This window comes from Mirounga angustirostris, unplaced genomic scaffold (genome assembly GCF_029215605.1).
Source record: "Mirounga angustirostris isolate CCGP_5_RB_7025 unplaced genomic scaffold, mMirAng1.0.hap1 SCAF_12, whole genome shotgun sequence".
Classification (NCBI taxonomy): Eukaryota; Metazoa; Chordata; class Mammalia; order Carnivora; family Phocidae; genus Mirounga; species Mirounga angustirostris.
The window spans coordinates 95,979,088-95,995,260 of record NW_026991720.1 but is presented as its reverse complement, the minus strand read 5'-3'; the positions used below and the strand labels follow the sequence as shown (position 1 = coordinate 95,995,260).

The following is a 16,173-nucleotide window of genomic DNA, read 5'->3' as shown; positions in this document are numbered from 1 at the left end:
TTGGCCAGTTGAATATGTAAGTGTAAGAGATGTTTTAGCTGTTTCCACGAGTTAGGGATAACTCCTGTTTTGTTATTATCCCATGGTAAATAATTTTTTTAAGTATTGGCTTCCAATTATGTTGCATTGTAGTTAGAGAATTGGGGCTATCCTCTCTTTGGCATTTATTAAGACATTGTAGTCTTTTTGTTTTTGTTTTTGTTTTTAAATGTTTCGTGTGCTTGGGAAGAATGCATATTCTCCGTGTGTTAGTAAAAGATCTTACAGGTATCTACACAATAGGTGAATGTAGGTATTCACAGAACCCTTAATAACTCTTAATAACCAAGAGAGTAGAATTGTAGGTGAATATTGATGGGGACTAAGAAGGTCATTACATATTAGTAAAAGAAAGAAGCCACCAAGGAGACCTAACAATCATTAACTTATATACACATAATACATAGTCTCAAAATAAATGAAGCTTACTGAACTATAAATTCAAAGAATTTTGATTTATAAATTACACAAATTAGTAACAATAAGTAAAAACCCAAATCATATTTATGTACATGTATGTGTTGCCCTATGTCAGTGAAACAAATTATATTTACTATGACAAACAAATTTAAAAAACATTTATTAAACACCTATAAGTCTACTTTTTGAAAGTTGAAGTTCAGCATTCTTAGGGTAGAAGTTCAGCATCTGTGCATTCTTATCTCAACCTGAACTTAAATTTATAAAATAAAAACTAACAGAGCATTTATTTATTTTTACCATGCAACTATGATAAAAGTACATTTTGTAAACACATATATATGAAAAATATAGATTCGCTTATTTTAGAAACTACATCTTTCAAGTGCTGTGAGCTGCTACACATTTTCATATGAGTTAAATACTTAAAGAATTCAAGTGGCTGGTTCCAGATAAAAAGCAAAAAACACGATATTGCCCTTTTCAAACCTGCCTTTCTAGATTTATAATTTCCTGTTTCTGATTTATGTATTCTATTATTTCCTTGTCTGTTTGAACATTTCAAAGTACTTACCTTATACCTCTCTTAGATTGTGGTATATTTCGAGTTTCTCCTATTCGTTCTATCTGTGGATTCTCTTTCCTGGCACTGGAGTTCCTCATGCATTTTATAATTTTTTGTTGATAAGCTCATGTAAATATGCCAATTTCTCTTCTGTCTTCAGTATCATTATTAATTTAAATTAAACAGTGGCTACCATGCATAGTGGATGCATTCATACCATTAAAATAAACTTTCCGTGCTTGGTTTCAAAAGTTATCCCAGAAAGGAAAAGATGCCTAATGGTCTTTGAAGTGGTTATCCACTTGCCACAACAGTGATGTATAACAATCATAAAATTTAACTGGCATATAACTGTAAACTTATATTTCATGTTTCTGGAGTCAGCTGGAATTTGGCTTATGTGGCTTTCATAATCTTGGCTGCATTTACTCAAATACCTGGTGGCTCATCTGGCTGTTGATTGCTTGAGCCTGGTCTCACCACAGCTCCCCATGTGTTTATCCTATCCTTACTCCAGGCATGTACTTCCATGACAGTAGAGTATAAAGAGAGAGAGGTCAAGCTCAATTGTGCAAGTAATTTACATGCCTCTGGGCTTGGCTCCCAGTAAGAGGTGACTGGGTATGGCTATAGGGAGGGATGAAGAATTGAGGCCATTTAATGTGATCTATCACGATCTTAGAAAAGAGACACTCTTTATTGTCATTTAAATTTTCCTACTAAAATAATATGCTTAAAAGAAGAGTAGCCCTTTTTATAAGGACAAATATAAAAGTTTGGATATGATGAAAGTCATGACCCAATTTTTATTACATTAGAAAAATAATAGGGATTACATTAACTATAAAGGAAAAAAGAAAACTATAAGATATACTCTTTGGAAAAAGATGGAAAGAAATACAAATTCTTGGGCATATATAAGATGATTAATTTCAACAAGTTTTGACACTAATTCACTCAGAGGTTCCCGGCATTAAAATAAATCTCTTCATAGCTGTCATCTCCCAGGTCTTCAACATATGAAGGTTCTTAGGCTGATTCAGTCATTTCTGGTCCCTTCTCTGTTTACTATTTCATTCCTGTCTGCCTTTCCCCTCCAATGGAGCCAATGGCTCCTGTTTTCTTTTCCCCATAGCATTTTGCTGATTTATTATTATTTTTTAATGACATCATATCTTACTCAGGAACTGGGGAGGGGTTGCAGGGGGAGGGACTATTCATATCAAAAACAGGGGCCAAATCTCACACGAAGCAGAAGAATGAATTGTATATTGCTAGACCATGAGCTCCTTGAGGCAAAGACTGCCATTCTCCCCCTGTACCCAGCACAGGACCCAGCATGTAATAAGTATTCAATAAATGGTTAATTCTAGGAAGGTAGTATGTGGCGGTGGTTGAGTGTTTGGGCTCTGGAGGGATCCCAGCTTCTCATTCAGATCATGGATATACCATTTACTTTGGGCAAATTATTTAACTTCTCTATGTTTCAGGTTTTTTAGTTATCTCATAGGGTTATTCATGAAAAGCACAAATTAGTTCTTTTTTTAAAAATTTTTTTTTAAGATTTTATTTATTTGCGAGAGAGAGAATGAGAGACAGAGAGCATGAGAGGGAGGAGGGTTAGAGGGAGAAGCAGACTCCCTGCTGAGCAGGGAGCCTGATGTGGGACTCGATTCCAGGACTCCAGGATCATGACCTGAGCCGAAGGCAGTTGCTTAACCAACTGAGCCACCCAGGCGCCCACAAATTAGTTCTTCTTAAGTAGTGAAAAAATTTATTGTGGTCACAGTCATCTTCATTAATCCATTGATTAGATACCACAATGTTAATTATTGATTTACTATACTAAACTATTTTAAAAAGCAGTAAACTTAGAGGCAATGTTTTTATTCCTTCTGTGATTACTATTAGAACAATTAAAGAGCCTGGTGAACAGTGTGGTTCTAAATATAAGTTAGCTTTTGTTATTACTGTTGGGGCTGGTGAGAGGTATTTGTGTGGCAGGAAGGAGGATAGTATGGGATTGGATTGTGTCCCCCATAAAAAATACATCGGAGTCCTAACTCCCAGTACCTCAAGATGCGAACTTATTTGAAATTAGGGTCTTTACAGAGGTAACCAAGTTAAAATGAGTTCATAGAGTAGGCTCTAATCCAATATGACTGCTGTCCTTATAAAAAGGGAAAATTTGGACACACACACACACAGAATGTCACATGAAGATGAAGGGCTGAGGTCTCTAAGCCAAGGAAGGCCAAAGATTGCCAGCAAATCCCTGGGAGCTAGGAGAGAGGGATGGGACAGATTTTCTCTCCGAGGGAATCAACCCCACCATCACCTTGATCTTGGACTTCTAGCCTTGGTTAAGCCACCAGTTTGCGGTCCTTTGTTATAGCAGCCCCAGCGAACTCTTACAGAGAGGCTATTGCCATAGGCAAGCCTGCATCCTTCTTTGGTGAGCACACATTGACTGCATTCCTGGCATCCCCCATGGCACCCCAGATAGATAACCGCTTCCATCTCTCCCACCCTCCTGGCCAGTTTCTTCATGGTTATACCAGGTCCAGGAGCTCAGGACCCAAGGGATATTTTGCAGCAGGGCATACCTTTAGCCCTCAAGATAAAGCTTGGTGGCCTTGAGCAAATCATCTCTCCTGGTCTCAGATTCCTTATCTCCAAGATAAAATTAGTCAGACAAAAGTGTCTAAGTGTCTCTTCCCCGCTAAAAATGGGATGATTTCTGCAGCAGTGATAAAGGTTAACCTGACCTTCCATAACTCTCTCTTCATTTATTCTGTTAGAGAACCATCCTCTAAACATACCTAAACTGTGTCTGGACTATAAGGTATATGTGTCTTTTTTTTTTTTTTTTACAGTTGTCAGCACAGCGTATTGGAAAAGCATGGCCATAGAAATCAGGAAATCTGAAATCTAATCTTGACTTCAGAATAATGGTCAGATTAAAATATAAAATAATATTGTCTACTGTCTGTAAATTATGGTTTAGGCTAATTTTTTCTTTATGCCTTAAGAGAAAAATTATTTTCAGTTAGAATGAATCTAAAGTAAACCCAGAGTGTGCATAAAAGCGCAATATTGAGACTTCTCAGGTTTTTCTGTCTCTCAGTCCTACCCACGCTTTCTAATAAGTTTTTTTTTCCCCCTCAAAGAATAAGTCAGCTTCTGACTGCCCGGTGACAGCCACACGATTTGTCTTTTACAGGCTCCCAAGACCACTGTGATTTTGGGAGTTCTGATACGTGTCATTGGACATTTTTGCCTCGTGCTAACCCTTTTCCTAGGGTCATGTTGGGTGTTAGGCTGTAGCCTGAAGTCTTTGTGGAAGCATCTCAACATGTAGGAATTTAGTAAGTCTGTGTATGCCTGGTTCAACGTACAGGACACTCCCAAACGAAGCCCGCGTGGCTTGTGTGCAGACCTAATAGGCATACACAAGGAACTTGGTACAAAACCTGTTCCTTGATTCATGGATTTGGGAACACATACTCTGCCTTTTTGATAAATAATTTTTCCAGGGATTGTTTATCATAGCAGCCGGCAGACTTATGTGCTGTTTTATTTTTATTTATTTATTTATTAAAGATTTTATTTATTTATTTGACAGAGAGAGACACAGCGAGAGAGGGAACACAAGCAGGGGGAGCGGGAGAGGGAGAAGCAGGCTTCCCGCCGAGCAGGGAGCCCGATGCGGGGCTCGATCCCAGGACCCCGGGATCATGACCTGAGCCGAAGGCAGATGCTTAACGACTGAGCCAACCAGGAGCCCCTTCTGTGCTGTTTTATTGCTTACATCCAGTGAGAATATAGGCATAATACAAATTGTTATGCATTACCCTAGACTTCTGTTTGCAATAAGGAGCACACACAATGCCATACCAAAGTGAGTTTATTGACATTCCTTGAAGGTGGTATGATGGAAGAGAAAGCTCGGCCTGAGTATCACGTGACATTTTTCTTGTTGATGTAAGCAAAATCAGCCCAGTAATGTGGACTTCTCCTGCTATTGACTAGAACAAAGACTTTTAACAAAATCGTTATAGACATTTCCTTAGATAAATTGGAAGCTGCAGGAAGTAGGCTAATGGAACAATATTTACTCTATATACTACCTCTAGGCACCTTTTTTTTCTACTAGAACAAAGGGACTACATGTCACTAACAGGAAAATAACGTTTTCTCTTTTGGACCTTATGATGGCTAGAATATCCATCCCAGATTTTTATGATATAGTATTGCAGTAGTTTTAATAATGAACACTGAAGTACATAATAATAATAATAATAATAATAATAAAGCACCACATTTTTCATGTAAAGTTCTAACTACTTTCATTTGAAAGTGTTTCATCTTGACTGGGAAAACACTTGTGGCAATTGAGAAATTTTTTGAACCCAAATTTTGGACACATGGACTGACAAGTACCGTAGACGTAACATTAGATTTGTTCTGGAAAGTCTGGCTTTTCGACTTGCCACACAAGGTACTTACCATTAATGGACATAAAATCATGTATTAAAGAGAAAAAAAGATTTAGAAGTCTGCCAAAGGATCCTTTTTCTCTTTTTCTTAATTTCCTCATTGTCCTTCAAACAATTGTGCTACATTGGTGATGGTAGTAAAAAGTTCTCACAACTGCTGCTAACTTACATACACAGGAAGTTACAAAGAACTCCTGACCCAGCAGAGGCAATTTCTATTTTTAGGATTATCATCTTCATATGATCGAATAAAATGTCATATCCATGAAATTATTCTAATACTTCATAGCATTTTAAAGTATTTTTCTACTTGAAATGTAACTTTTCTCTTACTTACTGTTCTTGTTTGTTCCCCAATTAAGGGGAACAAACTTACTGTTCTTGTTTTACCGGAACTAGCTCTAAAAGGTCTTGTTTAAGGGGAATTGTGGTTTATAAGTGACTAATACTATAATATGCCTCCATGGAGAAAACTCATACTTTAAATTAAATACACATGGTAACAAACAGATCTACCTCACTCATTATGTCATCTGATTGGAGGACGTTTATACCTACAGCTGGTGGAATCAATAGCATAATTATACACACACAGAGACACATAATTTCCATGTATTCCAGCCTCATATATTAGGGAATAATAGCTAAGGAAACGTCACTTGGAAAATAAAGAAATCATAGGATCTTTCAGTAACAACTGTATGTACTCCTTTTCTCTTCGTTTACCTTCCTATAGGATTCTGTGCAAGGTGTAATAGAATCTGGAACCCTGTTAAGCAAGCTTTGCATCCTTTCAGCTGACTTTGACATCAGTACTTCTTTATGGAATTTTACACTTTTACGAAATACTGGTCCTGCAATGCTTGTGAGATACATTTAGATACATTTAGAGTCAGGGCATTGAGGTGGGGGGGGTGGATAGGAAGAAGGAAAAGTTAGTTGAAAAACCAGTACCTTTATGACCAAGATATCTATCTCTATATATTTTCTAGGATACCTTGTTCCTTCTGTGTATGGGTAGAATAGATATCAAGTAATCTAATTAATATGTTAATTAGATATTTGTGTAAATTGCAAAGCTCCCCAGGAGCAAGTTCTGTCTTTTGAACATCTTCCTCCCTTGCCAATGCCTAACAAATAAGATAAGTACTAAAAAAAGAATCGAGTGCTTGAATTAATGAGTATTTACACATGGAGAACACTAAGTTCTAAAAATGAAAGACGATCCCTATACTAGAGATGCTGTTAAAAGAGGTAAATGGTGAAATGATTTGCATTATCCTTATGCTCTGATTTTATAAATAATAGCTCCATTGGAACCCATAACTTTTCAGATACTGAAATGTGAACTGAATTTTACAGATCCCTCAAATTTATATTATGCAACCTATACATTCAGTCTTATCTTGGTAAATATTCTTTTTAGACAACAATATAAAGCTAAATTTCTGTAACATATTATTTCCTGATTGACAATAGACACACAGCCGCAAGGGGTGCTGGGCATTATAAATAATTCCTACTAAAAGAAGTTTCATTTTGGGACCCAGGAAACACAACGCAGTGCCCGGACACACACTGATACAATGAGCACAAGGCATGGCTTCCTGTCAGATTAACTGTGTCTTACATTTCTCACATTTCTCCCTTGTTTAATATATTGGAAGTAACAATGTGACATCGCAACAGTGGGGGGGCCCCTTTAGCTCTTCTTTTCCCAGTGAAGAAAAACACTTTCACTTATGACACATTTCAGACAACATGGAGAACAAGGTTAGAAAAATAGAAATGACCATTCTGTTTGGGCTTATTCCAAATGTAATCAAGAGGTTAGGCTGTCTTTGGAGCCTGCAGTGGTTTTCTGAAAACACTAAGTTTTCCGAGATATCTCTTTACTGAGTGCTAAAAGAAACTGGAGATCTATTTTGACAAATCAACGTGCCTTTGGGGTGTTAGGTGTCTGCTCCAGGAGGATCGCTGTGGGTGAAGAAGGAGTATTATATTGCCCTTGACCCCAAACAAGCACCATCACTCTCTGCAGCTTCTCATTTGACGTGTCAAATGTGGACCATCAAATGTGAAGGAATTCGAACACACAATAAAGAAAAGAAAAAAAGAAAGTGGCATGAAAAAAACAATATCAAAGTTAAAACAAGAGTTTGTTTGCCAATCACCTTTAACAAAAGTCATGAGATAATCTATACATTTTTTTTCCCTCGTGAAGGAGAAATGTAGCTTGACCGAACAAAGCAAAGCAAAACAAAATAGTACAGAACTCAGGTATTCAAACCAACCTAATATGGCCTTCTTCCCTCTCTCCTGCTTGCTTCATCACATTCTACACAACACAGTGGGGGTAGAAGCCTGATCCTTTATGCTACATAACGAGAGCTCCTTCGTGTGCACAAGTTTTTGCTTCTTGTGCGGTGAATGTTCACGAGGGGCGTGCCCCTCCTAGACTTCTCTAAACTCATGTTGAGCAACAATCCCCACAACCCTTGAGATGCACTGTGTTGCATTGGCAGGAGGCGTTTTTCTTGGTGTTATTTGTTGGAAAGTGTAATATTTGCACCATATGTCTAGGCTAGTTCCAGCTGATGGGACTGAGGCCACGTATGACTCATGAGTTGAATGTATAAAAATTTCAGCTTTGCTACTGCTGTTTTTGGATGGATGGTATGCATGGGAAAAGGGAGAGTGGGAGGAAAAGAAATTGTTGGTTGGCTCCTAGGCCTGGAATTGGTTGTTAGAAATTATAAAAAATGGTGGTTCTGCTCAGAAGACATGGGCGTATAAAAGCTCGGAATGCTTAATGCTCCAATTTCCCTAAAATTATATAAATGGAAGTAAACTTTTATTACCATTTGGTCAAGTGTAGCATAACTTGCATTCCTATTTCCTTGTTAGTAATGGAGGTATGTGGAGATACACACAGACCTTGAGACAGCTGTTGTTTAATATTGCATACAGGCTGGCAGTTCATCGAGAATAGAGGAGATAAGCCTGAAGGTTGGATCTCAGAAGAAGGCAGTTCTTCATGCACAGCTTTTGTCAATCCTGATTTGGTTTGAAAATAAAAGTCATGGAATACCAAAATCAAAGGAGAGTTGATTCAGGGAAAGGGCAAGGGGATCATCCCAGAAAGGGTGATGTGACTGCCAGGAAAATGTCAGGTGAGTTTCCATTTCCTCATTCAAGTCCAAAGGTGCTGGTTTCTTCTACTGCTGTTAGCAGCTTCTCATACAACATGGAGTATGAGGGATAAGGTGGAAGATCCAATCGGTTGAAGCATGTGTGTGCCCTGAATGGGGAAAAAAGACTGATGTAGGTGTTTGTTTCAAAGGTACAACTGGTTTGTATGTGTCTGTGATCAGTCTGAAGCTATGAAGCAAAAGTGAATAAAAAGTGAGCACAACCATGATTTTGGACCACCATAAAGCCTTGCAACTAAGGACAATAGTCTTCTAGACACAAATAAACCAGTTGAGGGAGTAGGATACCTGGAAACAGATGGTTTGTGTTTATAAGCAAACCACACTAATGTAGAACGGTACTAAGCGAATCAGTCAGCGACTCTATGGTATCAGCTTTATCCTGCAATTGACCTACGAACTTAGAGGTGATCCGTGAAGGAGGCAGAAACATAATTATTATTAGAAGATCATATTCCCAAGTCTCTTTGTCCAGCTCTGATTTCTGGGCCACAGTGAACCATGTACATTGATGTACAGGTACCACGAGATGCCCTGGAATTTTGAGATCCAAAGCTCTGTCAAGTCAGGGGAGCCCTGGGGACAGTCTAACTCTTCTGTTTTCAGTGAGACACAGCTAACCCGACACCGGAATGTTGCATGTCCAAGGACAGCTGAGCCTGTGGAATAGTCTTCCCTGGTTGCCTGGAGCATCCCCGTGCCCTGGGTTCTGCCTTACTTGCCATATCCTTCATTCAACCCTTGGTGCCATGCATGCCAGTACCTGGTTTAGATAAGGAATGGGTTCCCCCACCTTGCTCTAAGGCACACGCCAGGACCAGATCCTGCATCACTTGTATAGGGCTCAGTGGTGAGCCCAAAAGGCCCAGAACAGGTTCCTCCTGTGGAACTTCAAATCACCTGACTAGTTTCTCCCTGTCGGATGTTCTTTGTTTTTATGGAATCTCTGGTTGAGGCCAAGAACTATAGCAAAGTAGGGAGGATGGGGGATGGGTGCAGCTCAAGGTTAACTTCACGCCTTTTGCTTCCTAGAAGGGGTGGTGTGTTGTGGTGGTGTTTTGAAAGGCCGACCAGCACAAAAAAGGGCACATTAAAATGAAATGAAATAAAATAATAAAAAAATAGAAGAAGATAAAATATCACAAAACAAGTATATATACAAACAAATAAACAAAACTCTAACCAAAGAAACCATTCTCCCTTCATTTGAATTTCATTTGGGATACTGAATTCTTCTGATTATAAGATCCCCAGGGAAGTTGTATATTATTTATACCTTTGTTTTCGGAGTTCCTGATGAGGCTGATGCAGTGCTCAGGGGGAGGATACTGTTGTGTTTGCCTCTCAACACCCATTCCTCCTTTTCCTGGTCACAGCTCCCTCATTGTCCTTGGGAAACTACCCCCCAAACTCCTCCCCTCACAAGCTCCAATGGTGGGCACAGGATAGTAGTGCATCTGGCCTTAGGCCTCAAGAACTTAACTGAGAAGAAGCATAAAAATAGACCAAGATTAGTAGAGGTCTCAGATTATGATCTAAGATTCCAGTAGGCCTATGTTGACTTCACAAGAAAATAATTAAAATATTTTACCTAAACTCATTTGAGTAAAAGTGGAAGAGCCCTCAGTAAAATGAGTAGGATGACAATTACAGTGTTCAGAAAGATTAAAACTAGGACATACTTTGGGCTCTGGCTAGCTATGTTAAGTGGGGCAGGAAAATCCCAAGTATGCTTTTGAACCTAGCTGAACTAGTTAGGCACGGGATATGAGCAGACATCATTGTCTTGGTTTATTCTTTAACTGGCACTCATGAGTGGAAATGTTAGCAAAAAATCCCATATTTGCAAACGAAATGAATTCTGTAAAAGGTGATTTCTGGGAAAAATCTGAAAGCATTAGCAAATGGCACCCCTTCAAGACCTCGTGTGAACACCCAGAGTTTCTTTATTTTGCTTTTGCTGTATTTATCACCAGCTTTGGATAACTCTCTAAAATAGATTCTAGTTTGTAAACTAGAATGAATGAACACAATCAAATCATGATTCAATTTAGCATTCTTAAATGCTTGCAGTCCTCCAGGTGTGGTTCTGACAGCTCAGAATGCCTGCTTACTTTCCTCCTTGGGCACTGGGCCCAGTCTTCCAGGGTGCACTGGGGTGGTGGAGAAAGCACAAAACCAGGGTCTGGAAGACCTCTAATCTGATCCCAGTCTAGCCACTTATTAGCTTTATCAACTTGGGAAAGTCAGCTAGTCTTTCTGAGCCTCAGTTTTCTCACTTGTAAAATGTGGGTATTAATATATGTTCTGTGTACCTCAGGGGTTTGTTGTGAGGGCCAATGTTAGAATACACATAAATGCCTTTTGTCATCTGTGATGCAACCATGATTGCAGTTGTGACTGCAGGAACTGTGTCACACCTGTGGGGACTCAAGACCCTCAGCCTTTTTCACAGAAACTACTGGCAAATGAATCACCCTGATCTCCTATTTGTGCAATTGATTTTATGGAACTCCATGTGGATCTTTTCAATCATGCCAGGTCAATTTTCACTCTGTTGGTGTTAATCTAGGATTCCAGCATTTTGAGATAATTCAGGATTTAGAGTGTGTCAATCACTGTATGATTTGCCCTTCTAATTTGTATCATCTGCATGATTGATCTCCCTGTCTCCTTGATTTTTTTCCAAGTTATTGATTAAAATGGTAGCCAATGCCAAAGAGAGTATGCTTCTCCCCAGAAGAGACCACTTTAAGCCTGGTCAAAAGCAAACAACACTACTAAAAGCAAACAAATCACTGCTCTCTGCTGCTGGTTGCTCAGCGAGCTGTGAGGCCAGTTTTACAAGTCCTGTCCTCTGTTCATGCCATCTTCTTCCATTGCCCAACCACGGCCTCACTCTATAGATGGTTCTCACTCTCGTCACTACTGAACCTACTCTTTTTCAACTTTCTCAAGAACCTCTTGATCCCCAAATCCAGGGACCCATTCTCTATCCCCACCTCCTCAAGCTCTTTAAGAGCCTTTGGCATCTTTTCTTCTTGAACATCTCTCTCCCCGTGGCTTTTCTATGGCTTCTCAGTGGTTGTCAGTCTCTCTTCTGAACTGCCAATGGCTCCCCGAAGCCTCCATTGTAGCCTTATGGTCCACAGGGCAGGGTTTCTCACCCTGGCACTACTAACATTTTAAACTTACTAATTCTCTGTTGTGAGGGGCTGTCCTGTGTGTTTAGAAGCATCTTTGGCCTCTACCGGCTGGATGCCAATAGCATCCTCTCCCCCACAACCAGAAATGTCTCCAGACATTGCTGAATGTCCAGTAGGGGGTAAAATCACCTCTCCCATCCCCCTTGAGAGCCGTCCCTATAGAGTAAGCCAACTGCCCAGCTTAACCAGGCCTCCCCCTCCGCCTGGGCTTGGGCTCAGTTTCCATCTGCAGTGAAGCATGTTGTTAGAATTCTGTTTGCAACTTTTATGCTAACCTGCCCATGACTCATAGTTCTGTAATCCCTGGTCCTTACTCCAAATGTAAACCCCTAAGTTTCTCTCCTCTCCATGCTGTCTTGTGCTGTGTTTACTCTGACTAGCTTCCATGCTTTTCTTTCCTTTGGAGCCTCTCCTCTCTCCCCTCCCCAGTCCTTGTTCCATAGTAAGGAAAATCTCCCACTCTTCCTTTCTGGACATCGCCTACAAGTCCTAGCATCCTTTCTTAGTCCCCATGAGTAGAGATGGCCAATGATCACTCTGCCACATTCTGTGATGTGGATGAGCACTCTGCTCATGCCCCACTGCCAATTCTAGATCATTACTTGTCAATCTTTGATCAAAAACTTCTGTTCCTTTTACTCAGCCATAAAAAAAGGATGAGATCTTGCCATTTGTGACAACATATACCTGGAGGGTATTATGTTAAGTGAAATAAGTCTGACAAAGAAAGACAAATACCAAATGATTTCACTTATATGTGTAATCTAAAAAATAAAACAAAGCAAACAAACAAAAAGCAGAAACAGACCCATAAATACAGAAAACAAACTGGTGGTAGCCAGAGAGGAGAGGGTGGGAGGATGGGCAAAATGGGTGAAGGGGAGTGGGAGGTACAGACTTCCAGTTATGGAATGAATATGTCATAATAATAAAAGGCACAATCCAAGGAATGTAGTCAATGACATCATCAGAGTGTTGTAGATGGTAGCCACACTCATGGTGAGCACAGCACAACTTACAGACTTGGGGAATCACTATGCTGTGCACCCGAAACTAATGTAACATCCTGTGTCAAGTATACTCCAATAAAAATGAATAAATAAATAAAAAAATAAGAGGGAATCAAATGTTTAAAAAATTCTGTTCCTTTGAATCCCGTGCCATTTAGATATTTTCCCCCATAATTACAGGCTTTATCTGACATTTTATTTCAATCAAATAGGATAGATTAGAAGATACGGCGTGTCATCTTCAGGCAGGAAGGTAAAGTGTTGTTTTGAGGAACTTGTATTTCAGACACACACACCACACACGTGCGCGTGCACACACACACACACACAAGTAGATATGCTTGTACTGGGTTGTAATGTTATGTAAAAGGTATTTCTTTCTGTAGCCTATGGTTAAAAAGTTTGCAAATCCGTGATCTAGATCTATCTTCCATACCTTCTGACCTTCCAGCTAATTACATTTATTAAAATCTCTGGTACATTGCTTAAATCTTTCCCATTTCAGGTGTTCTCACCAGACTGTGTAGTATCTGAGTCCACAGGGATGCCCTAACCTGCCAGCTCCTTGACCTCAACCCCAGTGACTATCCCACCCATCTGATACTGAACTTTCTTTACCAGACACTGTAAAATTACATCCTGGAAACCACTACTCTCAAAGTCCTCCTTCCTAACCCTCCTACAATTCAAGGACTTGAATTGATGTAAAGGTTTTATTGAGCCTGGGCTATGATTCAGGTTTGGTTGTGACACTATTTGGCACTCTCATCTGGGAAGCCAGTTGCCTCTCTACAGGGGAAGATCTGAGAACAGAGCAGTTCCAGACCACCTCTCCTCCCAGTGTGGGCAGTGTGCAGTGGGCTCACATTCTCTGGGAAGTCCTGGGTCATCCTGTGTCTGTTTGGTGCCCCTACTAGCCTCTGGGCTTCCTGCCATCTGCCACGTGGTCTGGCTACATCTACCCAAATTTCTGTTCCTGGAAGTCAGAAGTTACTTCTTTCTCTGCACACATTGGTGACCCTTTTTAGGTTCTTGGATCTTCAGAATATGTACAAGGAAGACTAGTTAGGGGTTACTCTCCAGAGGGTCATTTTCACTGTCCTCCCAGAGGCATCTCAGCACTTGCTTCTTGGGACCTTCTTGGCCTAACGCTCTGCCTCCCCAAGGAATCCTCTCTGGGGTTTGCAGAATGGCAACATTTTTAGGGATGCCTTGGCCCAGATGTGAATAGCCCAATTATAAGCCCAATGTCTATCTTATAAGCTCTTTATGTGGGTTAATAGTGTTAATGTACATTTCAAAGCCTCTCAAAGGAAATTTGTAATTAGACTCAATCTGTGGCCCCCAAATGACAAAAACAATTCCTATTTCCATTTCCTAATGAATAAAACAGAGACTCCTCAGCAGAGTCTTCCCTCTGTGACCCACCAAACTATCTTTCTCAATCTCATCCCTTATGAGTATCACTTTGGATATCTTGTTCTCCACGCTGGTTCAGCAATCCTTCCTGCTTCAGCTTGGAATTCCCCTCTACTCATTCATTGACCCTCAATGCTCACCTAAGTGCCATCTTCTTGTGCCATCTCCTCTTCCCAACTCAATGGGGATTTGGTCTGTATTCTATATCTTCACGACACCTTCCTTTCTCAGTGCTCCTCTGATTACACCTCGTGTTGTGATTTATTACTTTTGGGCTGTGTTCCTCCCTAGATTATAAACTCCTCTGGGAAGGTAGATGGTTGTGTCTTAGCCACTCTTCAGGGTGCACATGATGCTGGGGGAGGGGTGGGCTATCATCAAATGGTGATGCAAACTCATTTATCTAAAATAAAAACAGACTGTTCCCAAATAACCTCATCTTCCAAATCTATCATTAAACTAGACAAATGGAAATCTTGCCTTTTTTAGCTTTATTTTCTTGCCAGATTTAATTCAGTAGGCTCAGCTATCAGCAGACCCATGCGAATGAGCACTGAGGGTCTGCTGAACAAGTGGGTGAAGCCAGGGCTGAAAATTATGTCAAGGCTTTAGGCTGTTATTGACCAGCTGGGCATGCACTCTGTTTCCTGGGCCTCCTGATGCTCAGGTGACTTGTCTTCAGGACAGTGGAAGGTCTGGGAGATCTGCATGCAAATCATAGTTCAGTAAATCCTTCCATTGGGGTTTAGCAATAGTATCTGGGAGGCCATGTGGAAACAGCTGAATTAAATGTGAATCTTCTTTTATAATTAGAAAATATCATAGTTGAAGAAAATAATATGGATCAATCTTTTCTCCTGTTGTTGAGCAGTATTTATTACTGTGGTACCTAAACAGAAGTATCTCTTTAGTGCTCTTTATTTCACTGAGCAAGAAAAGGCTGCTCAAAGTGGCCTAGGAAGGACCCGGGAAGTGTTAGAACTCATGGCACAGGGAATTTGTTCCGTTAAATTGCCTGGATCCCTAGTGTCTCCTTTACTGCATTTATCTCACAATAATCTCCTTGACAGCTTACTATATAGAAGTCACTGTAGAGACGTGAGATACTCATGGTCTTGTCCTCACATGTTTTAAAACATAGTAGGAAAAATGTGACATGTACATGCACAACCATCCTACAGAGTATCAAGTGATGTGCTCGAGAAGTACAAATACAGTGCTGGAAGGGTTACTTTGGGCTTCCAGACTCTCCTCCCACTCTTACCTGGCCAGACATTCCTCAAGTTAAATTGGGCTACATACAGATTGGAAAGCTTCCCGCGAGTGACACATGGGCCATGACACTACAGCCTAAATACCATCAATAATCAAAAAACCACTGAGAATATGGTCTAAATTCACCTGCCAGAGACTCCTCACTGGTGCCTTTGACCAATAACTCATATAACAATAACTTGGGTGGCAGGAAAGAATTCCATCCCAAAGGATCATCACCCAAGCTCCAATATCAAAGTATACTGGCCCTCTTTGGTGGGTTTCCTGAAGGCTGGCAGGAGCCCCTACCTGGGGAGAGACGTAATCTTCCCCCACTTCTCTATGCAGAAACGCCGAAGCCCATTGCTTCCTCGGAGGGCTGCAAAACCTTCATAGGGCACGCTTGATGTTCCCGTGACGAACTGAAGTAATCTCAGTCTCTGCTCATTATTGAAGCGCTCCACGGCGGCCCAGAACCAGCGGATCACGAGATGCCCATCGTGATAACCTGAATGGAGCAGAAGGAGGGAGAGTCAGGGAGGTTGTGCA

At 40.4% G+C, this 16,173-nt stretch overlaps 1 protein-coding gene across 1 annotated transcript in view; it reads right to left on the bottom strand.

Moving 5' to 3' along the window:
- Window positions 1-8,563: 8,563 nt before the first annotated feature.
- HECW1 (HECT, C2 and WW domain containing E3 ubiquitin protein ligase 1) overlaps window positions 8,564-16,173 on the bottom strand; it is a 434,070-nt gene continuing 426,460 nt past the window's right edge. The window contains exons 28-29 of the mRNA XM_045864939.2: window positions 15,934-16,132; window positions 8,564-8,824 (exon numbers count right to left, since the gene is read on the bottom strand). Of these exons, the coding sequence (XP_045720895.1) occupies window positions 8,713-8,824; window positions 15,934-16,132 (311 nt within the window). The 3' untranslated portion in view covers window positions 8,564-8,712. The remainder of the gene's footprint in view (window positions 8,825-15,933; window positions 16,133-16,173) is intronic.